Source organism: Armigeres subalbatus, chromosome 2 (genome assembly GCF_024139115.2).
Source record: "Armigeres subalbatus isolate Guangzhou_Male chromosome 2, GZ_Asu_2, whole genome shotgun sequence".
NCBI lineage: Eukaryota > Metazoa > Arthropoda > Insecta > Diptera > Culicidae > Armigeres > Armigeres subalbatus.
In genome coordinates this window covers 386,239,538-386,261,797 of record NC_085140.1, presented here as the reverse complement: position 1 = coordinate 386,261,797, position 22,260 = coordinate 386,239,538, and the positions used below count along the sequence as shown (strand labels likewise).

The 22,260-nt window shown below is 38.6% G+C and overlaps 1 protein-coding gene across 1 annotated transcript; it reads right to left on the bottom strand.

Annotated features, from left to right (window-relative positions):
* Window positions 1-1,324: 1,324 nt before the first annotated feature.
* LOC134217329 (phospholipase A2 group XV-like) lies at window positions 1,325-18,152 on the bottom strand. Its single transcript, XM_062696074.1, has 5 exons — window positions 17,812-18,152; window positions 2,304-2,678; window positions 1,850-2,249; window positions 1,667-1,789; window positions 1,325-1,602 (listed from the first exon to the last, which is right to left on the bottom strand). The coding sequence occupies exons 1-5, from the start codon at window positions 17,966-17,968 to the stop codon at window positions 1,380-1,382; spliced, it is 1,278 nt and encodes a 425-aa protein (XP_062552058.1). The 5' UTR covers window positions 17,969-18,152; the 3' UTR covers window positions 1,325-1,379.
* Between the last annotated feature and the right edge of the window lie 4,108 nt (window positions 18,153-22,260).

Genomic DNA, 22,260 nt, shown 5'->3' with positions numbered 1-22,260 from the left:
ATGAACGGTTTCACATTGCTGTTGCAACAGAACAGTCTTACTCGATCCGGCAGCACTTTTGCACGGAACATCACGCTTATACGGTTGATTGGTAATCTTTCCAATCCTTCTTTACGGGTCATTCGCCTTACGCTTACAATAGGCACGTCACACTGTATGTCTTCCTGAATCTCTTCGATCGGAATATCTGCCGGCACTCCAGCGACTATACCTGTCACGCAGACAAGGTGGACTGGGACATACGCTTTGTATTCTCCATTTTTCTCTCGATTGATTTCCTCCATTAGCGCGTTTGCTTTCACGTAGCTGTTCACGTAGAGCATTATGCGATTTTTTCCCACTTGTTTCATGTCTTCGATATGCTTTTTGTATCCATCCATTTTTCGCAGCTTGCTACCGAGTGAGTATTTGTTAATTCGTCTTACTCCATTGTTCGTATCCCGCAATTCGAAATACAATCGGTATGGCCCTTGATCTGATCTGTTGTAGGTTATGTTCACTGCTTCTCCGACTGTGCTCCGCCCTCGAGGTCCACTTGTCCTTGCTCCTGTTGTAATGTCGTTTTGTGTTTGCCAACTCGCTGCTCCTAGCATGCTCCAGTCCAGTATTCCTTCATTTTCTTGCTGTTGCCCTGCTAGGTTTTGAATATCAGGCGGTTCCTGATTTCTGCCCTCCATCTTGCTGCGCCAAAATGGCGTCCCCGGCGAATCGATTTTTCTTCAACAGATTTGTTTCCTTTTTCTTTTCACTTCTTCTTCCAAATAGTTTTTCTTTTGTTCACTCTTACTGCGTCGTCCGAATTCGGCTGCTTTCCCTCTTAGATTTAAAAGTTTTGATCTTCAGTAACTACTATCACGACCACGCGCGTCGGCTGTACTTTTTCGAATGGATCTATTGTTTTACTTCCATTACATACGATCGTTGACGTTTGTTTATTTTCTCAACAAATTTTATTTCATCATGGCAAACTAGATGAGTTCCAATGTTTTCTACCTCTTGAATGTCAAACTAAGGGTAACTCACGCCGCCATTACCGAGCGCAAAATACTGGATAATAGGAATAGTGAAATATTTTGAAGATGTAGTATATTTCGAGACTAAAAATGGCATTATTCTAACTTTTAGGGTGTTCTAAATCGATTGTTGTGGCGCAAAACACAAAACTCACAAAACCACAAATTCAATCGTTTGTATTGGAAATAGAGCTGTAATTTAAAAAAAAATAGTAGTGAGACTTTTCCCATTTCCATCTCACTGAACATATATAGCTTAGGGCCTAATTAGCTAGTTGATGAAGTAGTGGACGTTAATTAAAAAAAGCAAATTGTAAAGTCTTTTGTTCTCTATTCATATTTGGTATATAGCATTCATTTCGACATTCAGTCATACATAAGCACCTTAACTATGCTGTCAAGCACACTCAGGTCTGAGAGGATCGTCATATGGTCGGAACCAGGAAATTCACGAAGATAGATTTTCTGCTTTTGCTGTCCGCTCCAATGTCGACAAGCCTCCAACGAACGTCGATTAACAGTTCCATCACCATCTCCGTAAACCAGTGTTGGTTTTCCGCTAAAGTCGTATGATTTTTCATAATTTATACTAGAAAAGACACAAAGATCATTAAATAAATTAGTCACATAATTGCACAAGATAGAATTCGTACCTTTCAACGGTGCTGATATTTGATCCATACAAACAATGCAACTCTACACCGGGCGCTGTAAAATTGAGTGAGTATTCAATATTATCTTGTCTCATTTCCCAACCGGTCATATAGTCAATATCCCTAGAAATATAGACAATAACTATCAATACATGTGTGTATTGTTAATTCAGTAGAACCTACTGGAAGAAATCCTTCAACTGGTCCATAGTGTAGGATCTGGACAGAGTACGAACCATTACTTCATTTGGTTTCCACAGTAATGGGTTAGGCATCAACCATGATAACGATGGGTTGGTAATCTGCTCCGCGCGCATCACTTTTCCGCTGAGCGCGAAAGCACCCAAATCATCTCCCACGGCGAAACACTTCAAGGTTTTCACGCTCCCACCCCAAGCACCGGCAAGGGAAATGACGCGTCGAATGTACTGATCCTTCCACTGCTGGGTTTGCATCTGCAGGAACAGCAACGTCATTGGGGCACCCATACTATGAACGATAAAGGTTATCGGTGTGTTATCGTTCAGGGTGTACGTTTCCTCAACAAGATGTTTCACTTTGATGAACCATTCTTTGTTCTCATCTGCAAAAAGGAATAATACAAAAACTGCTTTGCTATCTGAATAATGGGTTATACTTGGAGCTTTCCGGAAATCGTAAGGCGCTCCTCGCACTGAAACATCACGCTTATAGTTATTCTGGACAAGGGCATTGCCAATGTTCACGAAGTACGCTCCTTCACTGGCGTGAGAAGGGTCAATCCATTCAACGGTTTCTGACGAACCGAAGCCCGGTATGCGGGTTTCAACACCGGGTGAGTTTTCAGTTTTCCTTGTGGTGTTGTTGTACACCAGCCGTATGTTGTCGATCCAGCAGTCAATCACGAACGGTACCAGGAGTTCCTTATTCAACCACAGATTGAAATATGTGCTTGAAGATTTTTGACAGTAGAAGTGGACAGCATCTTTCTTATTTAATATGGCATCCATTTGACTACCGCCATCCCCGGGAACTGAAATTTACATTAGCAATTAGTCAGGCTTAGGTAATACACAAGAGGTTAAACTTGTCAATGTACAACCAAAAAAAGTAAATGTAAAAGTAAAGTTTAGAAATGTGTTTGATCTATTATTTTAGTGGTATTGTTAAATCAAATTGTTTAATTAATATATCTTCTCTTATATATAAAAATGAAATGGTCTGTGTTCGTATCCGCATAATTCGAAAACGGCTGGATGGATTTTTTTCATTTCTTCAGCAGAAACATTCGTTATAGTTTCCGACGGGTTTATATGATATTTCCTCATGTGAAAGTGACGAGTTAAGTTGGGGGGGAAATGCTTATCTAATCTTCCGGTCAATGTCATCATATAGTGCATATACTCCTGTATATATACGATTGTGATGCATCACCAGTGCTACGATGTGCACGTATTACCTGGCAATCTAACTGCATTGATTGTCTGCCTTTTCAGAATTCCCAATAATATTCCGTTTAAATATCACAAATGATGGTTAATTGTTTGTGCTAAGGGAAAGAAAAGTGCAGTGGGTATCGGCCAAGTTCCCCCTGGCGGTGCTAAAATGATAAGCGGGAACAATACCTAATTCCATTTAAATCTTTTAGTATCATTAGTGATTAGCACGCGTTATTATTTTATTTATGTGGGGGCACGCATGGAACATATTTTTCAACGCGGGTGTCAGGCGGCTGACCCATGCTCGACCAAAATAGTAAAATTTAGCTAGAATATTTTAATTTTGTTTGATTTTTTTAATTTAATTTTTATTTTTGCCATCAAATGATTAGGAGCTTATTTTCAACATCACATAACGCAAGAGAGGGTAAAACTCTGCGTTGCATAAAAAGTTAGGAGGTCCCCGATTCGGTGCAATGTTGCACTGTCGTGTGGGGCATGGTTGTCCCGTGTCGTTCATGGCGATGTCGTTCCCGCATCTATGACGCCTTTGCTTGAACAAATCATTTTATGTAATGGCGGGACATGTTAATAATTCATTCTAGTTCTCAAATATTTTGGTAGATACTTCAGGAGGCTGTCAAGGCGGTGGGAGGGACATTGCCTATGAGTGGCAGAGGCGGCTGTGCTCTGGGCGGCAGCATGGTGAATGCAGTTTCGGGATAGTTAGGATTCAGTTTTCATACTTAAGAGAATATCTAGAATAATATTATATTTTGATGAGCCAACCTTTATTTTTTAATCACGAGCTTTATTTAGTAGCATAGGTACTCAGTACTCGTAATATACTTAATTCGGTGGGCACGCTTGGAACACATTTTTAACTCAAGTTCGACCAAAATTGTAAAATTTAATTGATTTATTTTAATTCAGTTTAATTATTTTAATCTTTCTGCGTCAAATGGTTAGGTATTTGTTCCCCCACCCCTTCTGCTCCCTCCTTTTCTATTTTATGTTTCCAAACTTAAACCAACGTGATCACACTAATCCCAAACTGCACGTACCTCTATCATATCAATCTACATACAAGAAGCGACAATAACCAGAAAACGGATTTCAATCATTTCCCTTTCACCATAAGTATAAATCATCTAAGCTATAATAAACTCCATCGTAGCGATCCCGAACTGTCTAAACATCTAAACACTGTCTATTATGAACATAAACACAACCGTTTCTATCTCTACAAACATTTCTCTAATAAAAAGGTTCCATAGCAGTCGCTAGAGCCGGAAGCGGTCAACAAGCCGCTCCATACTCTCCTCCTCTATCTTCTATTATCTAACAATTTTACTACCCTGAAACTGAACTGTTTCGGACCCCTTATGGGTCTGAAGCAGAGGACGGGACACTCGAGCCTACCAGTCAGTGGATGGAAAGGTCCGTTGTGATAAAGGGTCTATCACAAGCCTCGGATAACCTGGAGTAAGTTTTCCACGAGTCGAGTTCACATTGATTTCATGAGTTCTATAAATTAATCGTCACGTTGAAAATTTAAGCCAGCAGTGTAAACGTATTGCCTAATGTCATACAACGTAGATTGGCCACGGCCCGGGGATACGTTGAGTATAACAAGAATATAACAAGAATGTGAAAGTGACGAGTTAAGTTGAGTAAATCATGAAACACTAAAGTTTAGGATTCGCATCTATATTTCGCATGGGCAGTTCACAACGCGTGGCCAGGGGCCAAGTCACTGATGTGAATTTGGAATTCACATCGTCCATGATACACCAGGGACTAAAGGATAAGGCTTCACATGGGGGTTTAAGTTTTGCAGACTGCTAATATATCACTGCCTGAGGAGTATGGATAGGTTGGGAATAGTTTTATGACGAATATTCAAGCTGCGGAGAGATATCAGATATAATTTTTGATTATGCTTATTTTTTTTTCAATTATAAATCACAAAGAGCTTTCCTTAAATTTAGGAGGTTTGATAGTATTTTATCAAAATGCTGAAGACATAATATGCTTATAAACAGAATTTATGTATCACAATATTGAAAATCTCAAATGTACGAAGTAGCCCCGCATGTCAAAAGAAGCCCCGCACGACGGTAACAAAGCACATTAAGGTCACTCCTGACGAAATCCAAGATTAAAAGTGCTCGCGTTTTTGGGGGCACACCACTCGATACGGAAGCAACGCACAACTGTAATTTTTATTATTTCACGCATGCTGCGACGCAGCAAAGCTAAATCAACAAAAATGACAGTTGTGCGCCGCCTCTGAATCGAGTGATGTGCCCCCGAAAACGCGAGCATCTTGGAACTTGGATTCCGTCAGGAGTGACCTTAAGGAAAAGTACATTAAATAAATGTAATTTTGATTATTTCCATGAATATGGTTGGCGCATGAGAATAAATGTCAAATCTAATCAATTCACAGTCCTTTTTGATCAAAATTGATTTTAATGATGCTTGAAGTAGCTCCCAAAAAGGCGAGCTCAAGCAATTTCGTAGCGAGAAGTAACGAAAATCCTGGCCAATTTACAGTCTGGTTTACAACTCTCAGAGGTTTCCGTCGGATTGTATTATAAATCGGGCAGAATTTATAATTTTTCATAACGGAATATCATAATAAATCTCGTCCACACACATTGGAGTGAAACTTGCAGACAAGCTCCTGATGTATAAACTAGCTTTAACCCGAGCAGCACAAGTCGAACAAAAATTGTTGCAGCAACTTCATTGTGACTAAATCTGGTCATATTTGAGTTGCAGTAACCTATGTGGAACATGTGTGCTGTTAGGGAAAGTACATGATGACCCTAGCCTTTAATCCGACCAAATTTTCCCTCGGTTTGAAACTGTCTTAAACTTGATTTTGTTCAGTTGATTTTTAATTATTTTTTTTCATGCCGTCGTTTTTTACAGTGGATGATTTCGAAATATTCGAAATTATTCAGAAAGACTTTGAATGATTCTTGATGTTTCGAAAAGAATCAAATAATTTAAAAATATGTGGTGAAGCAGATTTGAAATGAATTTCCTACTTCGGAAGATTCGGAAAAAAATATCGAAAATGAACAATTGATTTTAGATTCCTAAAATAATTGCCTCAAATAATAAATTTGTTTGAATAATATTTTGGAGAATTTATAAAAAACGGGACAAATTGAGGATTTTTTAGATTACGACAGGACAGCACAATAAGGTCTAAAAAACGGGACTGTCCCGTTAAATACGGTACGTATGGTCAGCCTACCTATTCTCCTGATGGCTAAGGTTTTATGTAAACGTGACTCTGTCTCTTTTTTATCGTACAGCGATGATCATGAATACATTTCCTATCTGTCATTTTCTGTGTTATAAGTTAGTCAACTAATTTTATTTATCTTTCAAGATACATTTAGTCACGTCTCCTATGTCCTACAATCTTTCTCTACATAGAGTATGACTAATCTTTTCGTAACCCGAAAGAATGAAGAGAGAAACAGGTTTGTTTATACTTTGAACCATGCAGTCAAAGGAAGAGGGAAATAATAAAGATTACTGTAAAGTGACCAGACGTCCCGCATTCCTTGATGAACCTGTAGAGTCTAGATAATCTATGGAATCTGTAGGAAATGGGATGTCTAGAAAATCTGTAACAGATCCGAATAATCAAAAGAACATGGGCAATCCAGAGATTGAACTGAACTTGATAATAGCTTTTAATAATTTTGAGATTCTAGATAATCTCCGTAAATATTAAAAAATCTAGGCATTCTAGAGGATCATCAAAAGTTGAGCTGATTTGTCTGACTAAGGACAGGTGGTTTGAAATGATGCTACATTTTTGGCACTTCACCAATCTGCAAAGCAATGCATCATAGTTTGAAGCTCCAACAAATCAATAATTATTCAATTATTTTGTAAACATACTATCTTAGTGAAATAAGCAGAAATTGGCAGGTACTAACAGCGAGACATCGTTTATTAAAGTCAGTGGATTAAGGTTACTGCTCGGCGGAGCTCTCGAGTTGTTGAATAGAATATTTCTGACTCCGGTAAGCCTATCTTAACTCGAAACAAGCCGTGCACTAGGTAGGATCTGAACCAAAACATAGAGATATCATGTTCCACTGTAGCGAATACCATATTCGAATCCATGTCCGCAGCTTCAATCTGCCATCCTGCGTACAAGATGTTCAAACTGTTGGATGTGAACTATCCCAGACTCGTTTAAACTACTTTTTTTTGGAGCAAGAATAACGTGACTTCTGTACAATTATGGCTAACAGCTTTGAACTGGCGCACAAAGAGGTGATTCCACGATAATTCAGAATATCTCGTTTGTCGCCTTTCTTGTAGATTAAGGATTTGTAAGATCTGTGGGTTCAAAAATATCTGAAGATATTTTGAAAAGTTTAGGTCATGACGTCGATTTAAATTGGAAGGATCTGAGTCAGTGGCAGAATCTGATAAAAATTAGATTTTAGAAAATGTGTAAAATCTGGAGTAGACCGGCGGCGTCGCTAACCGCACGGCTTCAAAGTCTAGAGTATAAAACATTTTCTATCCAGCTTTTTAAGCTGGTCATGCTATAAATTTTGAATCACCCCTTTTGACATTTCTGTTGTACACTATAATTTTTATAATTACATAGATCATAGTATACTAAAGAATACGTCGGAAAATTGGTTATTTACCTGACAACGTATTGTTACCAGAAACAAGTTTTTATCATCGCTTTTGAAAATTAGTAGGGGGAAAGACGGCTTTGGCAGGTTTTGTTCTATTATTGGCAGGGGGGTTTTTGTCGACCAAATTTTATGAAATTTGGCCACAATATTCTTTGATATGCAAATAATGTTTAGGCCAAATTTGAGCTTAGTCAGTCATAAAAAACCACCTGCCAATAATAGAACAAAACCTGCCAAAGCCGCCATTCCCCCTATTCGAATATTTCAATTTTCAATACCTACATTTTCTACAAATTTCCATTAATTTTAGGTTTCCTTTAAACGACGGACCATTATTTTTCGGAAGAAATTATCGCGCATATTTACTCCAACAGTAAAGAGTGGGTCGCTTATTCGTCATTATTTCTCCTGAGCCTCACCTGAACTCCGACCGGAGTTCAAATTATCGAACTATCAGGCTCCGGCATTTTGATTCAAATAAACCAATTTTATTACATTATCGGTGGGAACATATATTCTTCTTTACACATCTTTCGCGTACTTTACAATTTTTTGGGAATAGATTTCAATACCTTACTTACTATTACCGAATGGAATCGAAAAAATCAGCTGCCAATAATACTCATATGTTTTATCCACGACCTCAAATAGAATATCATATCCTGAACAATGCAACTAATTTTTAAAATTGAACTCCAAATACATTTTACTTCAAATGCTCTAGAATAATTAAGGTTCGCTGGATCCGAACTGTTGTTCCAACTTCTTGTTTGTACTATCAGATACTTAAGAGCTCTGCGCATAAGATACGATTGCGTTGCGTTTGACAGTTTTCCCATGGGAAATGTGTCAAACGCAACGCAAACGTATCCTATGTGCGGGCATCTTTGGGATGCCATTCTATGCACCATGCGGCAGCTGCGCACAACTTTACAAAACGTAATTATAACGGATTATAAGGATTAAATGATTTGCTCACAAGAATCCAATAAATGTAGTGCAAAAGGAGAGACACGTGGTTCGGTCTTTTTTTAAGATAAGATAATCTTGTAAATTAAGCACTGCAGATCTTGCAGCAGATACAATTAAGTTCTAATTCGTACTCTGCATTAGTTTCCAGCAATTGTTTTGGTATTGCTTTCCTCTTAAAGATGGAGGGGTAAGAATCATGCGTGGCAATGATATCAAATTTATAATTTAAATAATTGACCTATCGTAAGCGGAAGTTATGATCTGGAACGGTTTTTTTTGTATTGTAGACTCTATTGTCCCGTGTTGTATTATGTTACTTGGAGTATCCCGAATCGCTAGGATTCTACACAAAATTATGCGTAATCATGACCATGTTAAACAGATATACTAGAAGGGTTTCAGGAAATCTAAAATAAAAAAAAAGCAATGGGTAATGTTTTTAACATAACCGCGAGTAGACGAAGGACTTATATTACGTAACGTTTTTATATTTAACTTTTGAATTTATGGGGTTTGATTATAGGTATTGATATTGGAAACGACGACTTCCATGCTGTGTAGAATTATTAATTTCTTGATTCAAAACTTCTGGAAATAAAACTGACAATTAAATATATAATTAGAATTGCTTTGTTTCTAACTATTGAGCCCCTATTTACTCAATCATCAAATGTAGGGCTTTTTTAGATTTCTGATAGTATTTAAAGTATAAAAATACTATTAATAAAAATTTCAGACTTGGGCAAAATGTGCTATTTTAGGGAAAATGTCCCGTTTTCCAAACAAAGAAATACAGCACCAATTTCGTTGCTTCTTTTTGCTAACATGCGTGCTTACTGCTGAAAAAAATCACAACAATAAGAAACAAGTCGATGAGCAGTAACCCTACTAAAATAGACGAGGTACTGCTAACACGTCAACGAAAAATGCTTTGGCTCCAAACTCCGAGTCTAAGTCAATTTCTCAGAAAATGAAAACCAAAGTATAAAATAATGTTTATTTAAATATTCTTCTGGAAATCATTTTTTACGGACTTTTTAAAAACATTTACATGTAATACGGCGAAATTTTCTAATCTAAAATGGATATTAACACTATTGCTGATGATGCATCTTTAATTGCTAATGCCTTATGCGAATGAATGAAAGTTTAATCAATTTTTTATTTTCATCAGTGTAGTTGATTGTTTTGCTGGGGAATCAGAACTGTTATAGTATAACCATGTTTTAACGTACGTGTCGTTTAGTACCAACCACAACATATGGTCAGTCTTACTTAAAAATCACTATAATAAAGAATTAAAAAAAAGGTCAGTCATATGCCATAACTCGTACCCATCCCGGTATCATGTGGATTATGAAACCAATCACTTTCCGTGGATGAGCAATCCAAATCTTTCTGGGCTAATTTTATTTATCTTCAGCTACCACCGCTGCCATCGCTTCCTCAGCCATAATCGGCCCAGAGCGATGCGATGGGCGATCGCATCCACCGCAACCGATACAACTGCATCCGACCATCATCAAGTACAGAATGACAAAAAAGCGCCCTCTTCTTTCATGCATATTCGCAGACCCACCGGCAGCTCCCGATTGCATGCTGTGTAGCGCTGCTGAATTGTATGACTCGCACACGGCAGGCACTGCTTCTTTTATACACAAAGAAAATCTTGCGGTGGACCTGAAAGCCCGCGAGACAACGCATTCTGATGTCCGTGTTAGGAATGCACGGGATTGGTTATATATGTAATTTTCATTGGCGTTGACAAGAATTGAAAACTTCAATAACTTATCGTTAATAATCTTAAATTTCAATGAAATTAACAAATTGCTGGAGAGTGCCCGAGTCGATTGATATATAAAACTTCAAAATCCATAGAAAGATAAAGGCGCTAGTAACATTTGAAATCTTCCCTCTCAGCGTAACGCTCTCGATTTCCAAAAATCTAAATGACACCCAGTATAGTCAAGAAAGAATCACCCCTAACCAGATTTATGGTTAGCGTCAAAAGCTGGATTGATTCGCTTTCAAAATATATATGTGATGCGCCCTTGATTGGACCAAGACAAATCTGGTCACTTTAGATTACTGAGAAGTAAAACAGATACATTCACCACATCTAATGCATCATCTCATAATTAGTAAAACTACAGTATCTACTTTTACTAATCATTACTGTATACTATAAACTACAATTGGGCCATGGATGATCGTTTGCTTCCTGTTTTTTGTGTTAGTATTTTGTTAGTTAAGACTGGTACTAGACCCTGACAGAACCTCCAGCATAGAGTCAAGCAGATGTTGTTCGATCATGCGAAACCGTCTGTACGTATTTGCATGGAGGATAGTGTGGAAAATACGATGATAGTTCACACAGATGCAAATATATTCATGATAAAACATCAAGGCACAATTTGTTTGTATAATAATAATTCTGTTTTCTAGTTTGTGAAAAATCGCAGTACGCTTTGTTTAGCTGGATGAAGTTTAGTCAGTTTTGTGAATACTTTTTGGACAAATATGTAGATGCAAAATCCAAATAGGGGCAGTAGGGGCAATATGAACATACGGGGCAATATAAGCCAACCTCATTTTGAGCATATTTTACTTACTTACTTATGGATCCTGTACACCTCCGGTGGTGCAAAGGGCCGACTTGAAAGATCTCCATCCTGAGCGTTGCCCGGCTATCGCTTTAACCTGTTGCCAGGTTAGATTTCGGTCGACTTCTTTTATTTCTTTATTGAGGCTTCGCCGCCATGAACCTCTGGGTCTGCCTCTGCTGCGATGTCCCGCTGGGTTCCAGTCTAATGCTTGTTTACAGATTTCGTTTCCGCCCCTACGTAGAGTGTGGCCGACCCAGCCCCACTTCCGATCCCGAATTTCTGTTGCTATCGGCCTCTGGTGACAACGACGATGGAGCTCGTTGTTTGAGATCCAGTTGTGAGGCCACCAGGCCCGAATTATGTACCGCAGGCATCTGTTAATGAACACCTGCAGCCGTTGAGTGTTCTCCACTGATACACACCATGTCTCGCTAGCGTATAACAGCACAGATTTCACGTTAGAGTTGAAAATTCGTATTTTGGTGCGTTCACTTATCTGCCTGTTTTTCCAGATATTTCTTAAACTCGCAAAGGCAGTCCTTGCTTTCTTGATCCTTGCGCCTATGTCGATCTTGGTACCGCCGTCTGACGCCATTTGGCTACCAAGATATTGGAAGCTTTCAACTTTCTCCACTGGTTGCCCGGCTACTGTGAAACTGGAAGGAGTCACCGTGTTTACATCCAACGATTTGGTTTTGTTGACGTTGATGACTAAACCTGCCGAAGAGGAGCACTCGGCAAGGTCGTTGAGCTTACTCTGCATATCAGAGCGCCGTTGCGCGAGGAGTGCAACATCATCCGCCAATTCGAAGTCATTTAGGTGCTCCATGGTTATAAGCTGCCATAACAGCCCGCGGTTTGGTTCACGGTCAATCGCATCTACCAGAATCTCGTCGATTACGATGAGGAACAGTAACGGTGATAGAATACATCCTTGCCTCACACCAGCTACGACCCGGATAGGGTCGGACAAGACCCCATTGTGCAGCACTCTACACGAGAAGGCCTCGTACTGTGCCTCAATGAGGGCGATGATTTTCTCAGGAACTCCCTTGCGTCTCAGGGCGCCCCACATATTCTCGTGATTGAGACGGTCGAAAGCTTTTTCGTAGTCAATGAATACCAAGTAAAGGGACTCTTGGAATTCGTTGACCTGCTCCAGAATGATGCGGAGCGTGACAATATGGTCCACACAGGATCTTCCGGCACGGAATCCGGCTTGCTGCCGCCGGAGAGTCGCATCGATCTTCTCCTGAATCCGGGCTAGGATAATTTTGCACAGAACTTTGAGAACGGTACACAGCAACATAATGCCTCGCCAGTTATCGCATACATAGGTATACATCGCATACATCGCATAGGTCACCCTTTTTGGGCACCTTCACTAAGATACCTTGCATCCAGTCGACCGGGAAAGTTGCGGTGTCCCAGATATTACGAAATAAACGATGCAGTAGTTGAGCGGATGTCATGGGGTCAGCTTTGAGCATCTCGGCTGATATGCGGTCGACCCCTGGGGCTTTATTCGATTTCATGCTTTGGATGGCTGTTTGAATCTCTAGCAGTGATGGAGCTTCGGTATTGACGCGTGTTATACGTCGGATCCTAGGCAGATCATGCCGAGGTGGTGATGGCCTGGCTGGCACTTGAAAAAGTTGTTCGAAGTGCTCGAACCAGCGTTTCAGCTGGTCAGTTGGGTCGGTCAATAACTGATCATTCGCGTCTTTCACAGGCATCGTTGCATTCATCTTCGCCCCGCTTAAGCGTCGTGAGATATCGTAGAGGAGGCGAATGTCCCCGGTTGCGGCGGCTCTCTCTCCTTCGTCGGCCAGAGAGTCTGCCCACGCTCGCTTGTCCCGTCGACATGAGCGTTTTACTTCCTTCTCAAGAGCCGCGTATCGTTGACGTGCTAAGATTTTGGCTCCTCTGGTTTTCGATCGCTCTATCGCGGCTTTGGCTTCTCTTCGCTCCTCTATCTTCCTCCAGGTCTCATCGGTGATCCATTGTTTTCTCTGGGTGCGCAGTTCGCCCAGATTGTTCTCGCTGGTGGCGATGAAGGCATTCTTGATGGCGGTCCATTGGTCTTCCACGCTGCCACCTTCCGGAATATCTGCAGCACGCGTCTCCAGTTCTTCAACGAAGGACCGTTTCACCGTGGCATCTTCCAGTCGGCGTGTGTTGAATCGTCGTCCAACTCTTTCCTCCTGCCGACGAATCCGCGCAATGTGCAGGCGTATTTCGCCGATGAGGAGGTGATGATCAGACGCGATATCGGCACTACGTTTATTCCGTACATCAAGAAGGCTCCGTTTCCATTTTCGGCTGAAGCAGATGTGAGCATATTGATAAGTTTTATCATGTAAAAGTTATATGATCTTTAAGAGAATGCTCCACATATGCCTCAACGTGAAAACCGCATTAAAGTTAAATTCGTACATGAAAATATAAAATTTCTATGCATAGGCCTTATTATTATAAGATTTGAAGTTTATAAATAAGGTGTTGATACAAAACTGATTGAAATACAGGTAAAAAATGCATCACAATCAAAAGATATATTGATATATACATTACGGATAAATTACAACACACAATTGGAAACAGGAAAAGGGGAAGAGTGGCAAATCGGTTCGGTCCGCTGTTGTGCGGTTTATTAATGTTAATTGGTAAGGAATACTCTAAATTATTGTTGACACTTTTCTCTCTAAAAAAACGTTTTGGATAGGTGGCCCGTACTGCTCAAATGGTGGCTCTATTGCCCCATATAGTCGGGAACACACTTCTTCTTCAATGGCTCTACATTCCAACTGGAACTTGGCCTGTTTTTCAACTTCTATTAGCATTGCCTCAGTTATTAATTGAAAGCTTTTCTATGCCCGCCATTGCATGAGAATGTATCTTGTGTGGCAAGTACAATGGATACACTATGCCCAGGGAGTCGAGAATGTTTCCCACCCGAAAACATTCTAGACCGGACCGAGAATCGAACTCGCTATCTCCGGATTGGCAATCCTACGTCTTTGCTCGCAAGGCTGCTGGAGACCTTTTTTGGTCGGGAACGCACATTGAAATCAATACATTTCAAAAGTGCACTCCAACAATTTCCAAATGTATTTTTCATCATTCATCAACGTATCATTTGGAAGGTAACACTCCCTAGTATAAGTCAACTACATTTGAATGATGATTTTTTGAGCTTTTCAGCGGTTTTCGGAACGATTTCCTTAGGTGGCCCATATTGCCCCGATCACCCTTACATTAAAAAGCCAGAATATTTGGAAGCAGTTTCGGTCATCGGTTGAATATTTTCTATATATTGGCAAAACAAATTCATCCAATGTTAACGTGTTGTGTACTAATAATACTAACAATTTGTGCTATAAAAGAACAAATTATTTCATAATTTTTAAAATATGCATGCACTTGACTTATCAACGTTGACCCCATCATCCGCGGACGGGTGTTTAATTAATCTAATAAAAAATTAAAAACAAAAAAATAAAATCAACTCATATAAATGCATACATACAAAAATTGGTACATTTATTTCTATTTTTTTTTCTGTCTCCCTACTTTTAAAAAAACAGGTAGCACGTGGCACGAATTTGGAAGCGCGTATAAGAAATGAATAATTTTGCATACTACACTTATTCTGAGATGTTGAGTTCATTAGTCAAATAAATAACTAATATACAATATGAAGCTTCAAAGATATTAAGAACAATGTATTATCAAGTTCAAACATCATTGTACCGTGGTGGTTCTGGTGACTTTTTTCAAGGTCATCCCTTATCATCACAGCTGAACGGTAGCTTTACGGAAGTATACAAAACAACGACATATTGGTCCCATTATCTTCCCGAATAGGCTTGCTGACTGACCATTTTTGTCTATCTTATATGTCGTGAAAAATGAGGTCACTCGCAGTCGTGCAAAACTCGGCTGATGTCTCTTTATCAGTTTGTTTATGAACAAGAATGATGTGTGGTAGTTTAGCTTCAGCGTCATTGCCCTTCAATTGCAGTATATGCTAACTACGTACAGAATAAACAAAGTTGTTAAGAACCAATGGTTCTCAACCGGGGGTATATGTACACTTGGGGATAACTTTACTGGTTTCGAGGGCTAACTGTGATGAAATATGTTATTTTCTAGAAGTTTGTATATGAGAATATTTTCTAAGAAAGTTTGTTCGAACTAACTGTAATATTAACTTGACAACAAATCCTTTGGATGAATACATGAAACATAAAACCGCGGTTGCAAATAACGAAGTCGAGTCAAGTACGAGACACTGAAGACGGCCTTACTGTTGAGGTCGAAATACGTATCTGTCAAGATACAATTAAGTGGTGGAATTCAATGGGATTGTATAAACTCGTCTTATGACAAGTGAATAACGAAGTACCTAATGGTAGGACAAATTGGTAATATTTGGACAATTTCTAATTAAGCACAGGCAACCAAGTATTTTCCTAATTTCATAATATAAGTGATTTTCAGAATGCTCTAACCATGACAAGAAAGTCACACCCAATAGCAGTATTATACCAGTTATTGTAAAAATACTTTAGACGGTAGGTCTACAAAATGTGAAAGTTACATGATGAGTCAATCAAGGTATCAAGCCTTATCTATTTTCCACAACGAAGGTTAAGAGGCATAAAAGAACAAATCACAATATCAATTATATCAATCATTATCAAGGAATGTAAAATAACAACATTGCCAATGACAACGACATTATCCTCTCTTGTAAATGTTGGGACAAACTCAACTCGCAATAAGCGTTTGTCTCAAACTGCAACAGAATAGGACAATTGTCGCCTGCCACGCATTTTGAGAAGTAGTCGGTTTCCGATGATGTTTTTGGTTAAATTAGTATCAGTTATCATAGATTAGACATAAACTTAACCATCTGTTGACATGATTTGCGTTTTACTTCTGAAATAAGCAAGTTATCGCAGTTTGGAAAGTTTACAACAATTACCTCTCCATGTTTGTTGCAAATAAAATGGAACGCAACAATATCTTTATCCTCTGTAAATGGGGACAAAGAGTTATCGCTATTCTCTTTTGTCGCTTGTTTTTCGCATTTTTCAGCGACAATTACATTCCTTGATCATTATTCTTACTCAAACTACAAAGTTAGCTCCTAGGTTGCACATTATCTCAAGTTTTATGCATTGAGAAGCATTTACAAATCTCAACATTACCGGGGTGCCAAGACCGTACTTCGAAGATGTGGATTAAATTTATTTCATGTAAACAATAAAGTTTAACTGCTAGGGTACAACATATAAGAAAAACATAAGAATGCACTAATTCCACGTAACTACACTTACAATGCAATGCATGCTGATTTTCCGTTAACTGGGAACTGAACCTCAGCTCTGTGATGGTTTGAAAGGACGTCACAAATAAAAACGATTGAAAACCTCTGATATGTGTAATATGAAACACAAAATTGTACTCGACACGATTTACATATGGAGCTGTATTAGTCACTGCTCTCCCGAACAATGACAATCTGTTGCAATCTTTTTGCTATCATAGATAATTAGACAACAATATAAATATATGAATATGGTAGATATATGTTTGTTGAATCTAGCGAAGGTATTTCAGGAAACTCTGTTAGCAAAGTCGACAAGAGAATCTATCGGGTTAGAATTTTTCCAATCTTCTCTAAGCATGGAATATCATTCAACTTCCATTACATGGTCGGCATCTAAAGACAACAAAAAATAAATGTGAAATTACATTACAATGTTGACCCGATTTTGTCTACCCCCGATTTTTACACGTCCCGATTTTGTCACGATTTTGACCCTATTTTATCACCCCTACCGCAAACAACAAATATTACCATGAAAGAACTTTCATCAGTGGTTTGTTATAAACCATTTATTATTGTCTGTAAAGATCTTTCGACATAAAATAACAAGTACTGTTAACGCATCCAGCCTTGACCTTGCCAAGGCATGAACTACATACTTCATAGTTGTGAAATGCATTCAAAAATGTAAATTTTACGTTTTATTTCATCACGTTTCCTGCTTCATCATCCCGAAATTCACAAGGGGGTAATAATATTGAGATATTAGTGTATTGTATCACTGATAGGCTATTCAGACTACGAACTACATAAATTAAAAATCCTAAATATCCTGGGGGCTGTAAGTTGATTGCCAAAATTGCAAAAAAAAAGGTTCATCAGTCACTAATTCTAATGTGCTAGTTCAGTAAGTACATCTTTCTTATCCATACTAGCTCTTCTAATACTATACACAGCAATTTGCTAATCGATAACTATTACATTACATCTTTATGGTGCAAATCGCCTATTTTTTGTGTCTGGATGAAAGACGAAATCGGGAACTAACATTTCTATTTGACGTAGGTAGGTAAATATGAATCGTATAAGAAATGTATTATCAACAGTAGAAAAAGCTCACCGAAAATAACTGGCGATAATTTCCGTTCGAATCGCTCGTCGTATCTTCGCCGTAGTTTTTTATTTAGATCCTTGACGAACTGCACTCCAGTCCCAAACATCGTTGCATACGCAGCGGTAACCACCATGAGCAACAGCAAACCCGATATCAATCGCATTTTGCTTGACGGAAAATCACTCTACATAAATAAATAATTTCAGCTGTCGAATCCTTAAAGACACACGATCCTGTAAAATTCTACAACCACTCCGTTAGACCGCTTCGTAGAAACTGTACCCTATTCAGTTAGACGGTAAAGACCTAAAGACTGATGTTTCGAAGCGAATGTTTTCAAAATAGCAAAATACAAACACATTCTTATAACAAAATGAGAAAAACAAAACGAATACTAGAAAATATCTACTATTGATTGATAACAGCTGACACCGTGTCATTCATAAAAAAAAACTACTACAGTTACAGTTTATTCTGTTTTTACGAGACATGCCATCATAACGGATCGTTACCAAACACCCCAAACAAGCGACAGCGATAACGGAATGAGTAGCCCCTGTGGCTGAGCTCAATCGAACTTCAAATCCAAAAATCCATTCTCGCTTTAATTTTCAAAAGAACCTAAGTAACAAATTACTCATTCCGAGAAAAACGAAGTTGAAAGTTCGCGGAACATTTTTCGAAGTGTTTCAAACCTAACAATTTTTTTTTTGAGCTCCGATTCAAGGTGGTGGTGTATTTAGCTATATAAATAAACAACATTGCATTACATATTGAATTTTAAGTAATAACCACAAAAAATCAGATAGGACATTTTGAATTCCGAAGCTGTACATTGGATATATATGTTACTTTGGTCGTTTCGTGTTCGAGGATGTTACATTGGACATTTTGGTTATCCCCTTGATAGTTAATTATTTACTTTCCGGCTATTAGTCAGCCAGCGTGAATGTCCACTGCATGTTTACCGATAGCTGCTGTTGATCAGCTGGGATTAAATCCTTCAAAACTAATTGTTTTGTTGAGACATGGTAAATTAATTATATACCGTTCGCATTATTATATGTTTGTAACATGCAAAATACAGCAAAATACATGCTTTAGCCTTTAAAGAAAGTTTAAAGTTTAATTAAACTCCCATGGCAAAACTGTCAAAACGCACGCAAACGTATCCATTCTGCTCAGCTCTTAATTAGAATCAATTTTCGGCTTACCGCCAAGTTAATTGATTCCCCTTACACACCCGCTTCGATTTCGTGACTCATTACAGCCGACGAACCTCGCGACGAACCGTTTTTCTGAACATTATTAAAATGACCTATGTACAGTTTTGTTTTGTTTGGATTTTTATTGTTACATTTGACGTTTTGCATGTCCTGTAAATCAAACGTCCAATGTAACAATCATATTTGATTTGATCGATTTTGTACATTCGTCATTTTGTTGTTTTCGAATTTTTCTGGCCTTATGTGCCCTTCTACGCATAATTGTCCCATGTTAGATTTTGTGGATTTTGGTTTTTCACTACAGAGCAGTCTACCCAAGTAACCATGAAGCTATATATGCTTGTAAAAAACACAGCCCTAAAAGTTGACTTGAAGTGGAAAAGGGCAATTATAAGACCGAATTAATGGTTCATTGCTTTGGCATGTTGAAATAAAGCACCAGTAATGCATCGCTGCATTCGTATTGCTGATTTAGAGTATCGTTGTCTGACAGTTGATAAATAAATGCAACAACACATCGTTAAAACAGATCTAATGCAATTAGCATTTAGCATGCCGATTTATGATTGATATATGTGCAATATTGTAATGCTTGGTGTTACTTGGGTATTTTGATGTATACTAGAAACTCTAACAGATTTCGAACTTTGTTCGGAAAAACATTGAAAACAACATCAAGTATATTCGTCCCATTGCTTAATTTCCACGCATAATTATCTCGCGGTGATTAAATTCATCATTATGGCGGATTCTGTTATGTTATGGAGCAACACACATTGAAATAGCATTTTCTGTTTAGATCTTGCAATCTTAGCCTGTTGCCCAGGTTCGATGGGAGCAATCTGTACAATACTCATTCTAATCGACATACTCACTTCAACCACGTGGATGGTTCACTAGATAAAGCTTGTGGAGACATATGTCAATCACAGTAGTCAGTCACGAAATCATGCACTGAACGGGGCTGATATGCGTAGAAACCACAAAACAAGTGCTCTATTTCTCGACATAACTGTCCCGCTAAACTATTTTCATGATCGCTGTCGCAATTCATATTTTGTGAGTGAAAAATAAGAATGATTTCAATGAATTTAAGTCTTCTGGATGGTTCAGGTTCAGGTACAATGTATAAGATTTTCTATACATACAGTGAACGTTCGCTATTTGGGGTTTTCCTAGTTGGGGCGTTTTTTAGTTGGGGGTTCGCTAATTGGGTCGAAACCCAATTAAAAAGCAGCTAAACGTCAGAATGTGATGTCAAAAACGCGTTGACATTTTGTTTCCGTGTTTGGCGGGATCGATATTTTCTGGTGCGTAACATTTTCCTTTGTTCAATTGCAGAAAGTAAACAACATTGACGCTTGTCAAAACGCCCCAATTAGCGAACGGCATTCGCTAGTTGGGGTGAGGTCGTGCCCCAATTAGCGAACGATCACTGTATCATTAAGCACCTGCTTTGGCAAAAAAGTATTAGAAATCTTTATAATAAGAGCAAGATTACCGGTGGTGAGTTTGAGCTGTTTGGCAGCGCAGTATCATTACTTGACACTTTACCGGTCGCTACTAAACGCGCTGCTATAACAGTAGCGCGACTGACAGGTGACCAAATTTGGTAGCGCGATAAGAGCGCTGCTATTTGATGAACTGTCAACTGTCAAACATCACCGGTACGGAATACAGCAACCAAATTGAGATCCGAAAATAGTGACCGATACGGAAGTGAGTGACGAAACTAAAATGAAAGCGCTGCGCGGGTGATTAAAATGCTCGCGACCGATAATGATGCTCTAAATAACATTAATTTTTTTTTACGTGTATACAGTGACATTCGATGTGACATTAGGGTTGGTAACTCTGCAAAGGAGAGAAGGCGGAGCACAAAAGCCCTACCCCGATATGTGCGACATCTGGATTTGTTTCTAAAATGTAAACAACAGTGTTAATTCCTCGGTTAATTCTCTACCACCTTTTTGTTACGGCGAGGCAATTTTTATGCACACTTTTGTTTTCGATATTTTATCAAAATCAAACACTGCAATATAACGATGTGGTATGTTTGAGATACCTGCTTGATTATAGGGACTCGAAAAAGAATTTATTTGCAGTAACTATCCGAATCTAAATATGTTCGCATTAATGATTGCGCCCTAACACCGTTTCTAAGCTTCAATGCAGAGTACACGAGCTTTGTTCACCAGTGACAGGCGTACGGGGCCCTTGTGATTCTGGCTTTGGAGAACTCATGCTTTTTTAGTAACATTTTGGTTTTATGCTGCGGTTTTATCACACTCTTATAGAGTAAATTATGAACTTCAAGAGCGTTATAAAACTTAAAATGCTACTTGGGTTTGGGCCGATTCGCGAATTAAAATAAAATTAAATTCAAAAGTGACAGTTCGGAAATTATGAGATCCCCCGCTCATAAGAATGGATGGTGCTACCCAGCAAGACCAACAAAACATCTATCAAAAATGATTCAATATCTGTCAAAAGTAATCTTTCTCTGCGAGCAGGGTTATTTGGATATTTTTGAACTGTCACTTTTAAGTTTAATTCGATTTTAATTCACGAATCGGACCAAAGCCTCAATTGAGATTCTCAAGTCCGAATGTGTGAGTGGCGATAAAAGGAAATCAAACACTCCTAGATGGTGCAACTCAGCAAAGATTGGGTAAAAATGAGTATATTTCCATATATTTTTTGACTCTTTTGAAATCATTGTGATGACCCGATCATTTTTGAGGTTATGAGCAGAAGGAAAACAAACATGTATTTACACATGTCGAATTGCACATCAGTGTGCGAGCGCTAAACGTCACTCATCTCTATACGGAATTATAGTAATTTTTATAACGGATTTTTTTTTCTGTGCACCCACTTATGGTTGCAAAAAATTTTAGTTACAGGGCTAGCTCAGTAGCGTAAACGTATACGTAGTTGTGTTGTGTTGTTGTTGGGCTGTGTAGTTGTGTTTGTGAACATTTTGATGCATACTATTTTGCTGTGCGTCAGTAGCCATCAAGTTCATTCATAATTTTGCACTGCTGCTAGGATCAATATCGGATCGAACTGCCCGCATAATGAAAAACGACATACCATGCAGTCAAAATTACATATGTGTTATAAGATATATTGTCACTATTCACTTCATTGTTAGCATACAATTTTAAGCTTGATTCACCATACCAAGCCTACATCAACACTTACTGTTAATACATAACATGCTGTC

Bases quoted from the DNA above. Each gene is read 5' to 3' on its own strand.
- LOC134217329 (XM_062696074.1), bottom strand. From the start codon at position 17,968: ATGCGATTGATATCGGGTTTGCTGTTGCTCATGGTGGTTACCGCTGCG. The intron at 2,679-17,811 runs GTGAGCTTTTTC...TGTAAATTTCAG, and splicing joins ATTATCGCCAGTTATTTTCG to TTCCCGGGGATGGCGGTAGT. The intron at 1,790-1,849 runs GTAGGTTCTACT...CTATATTTCTAG, and splicing joins CAGTTGAAGGATTTCTTCCA to GGATATTGACTATATGACCG.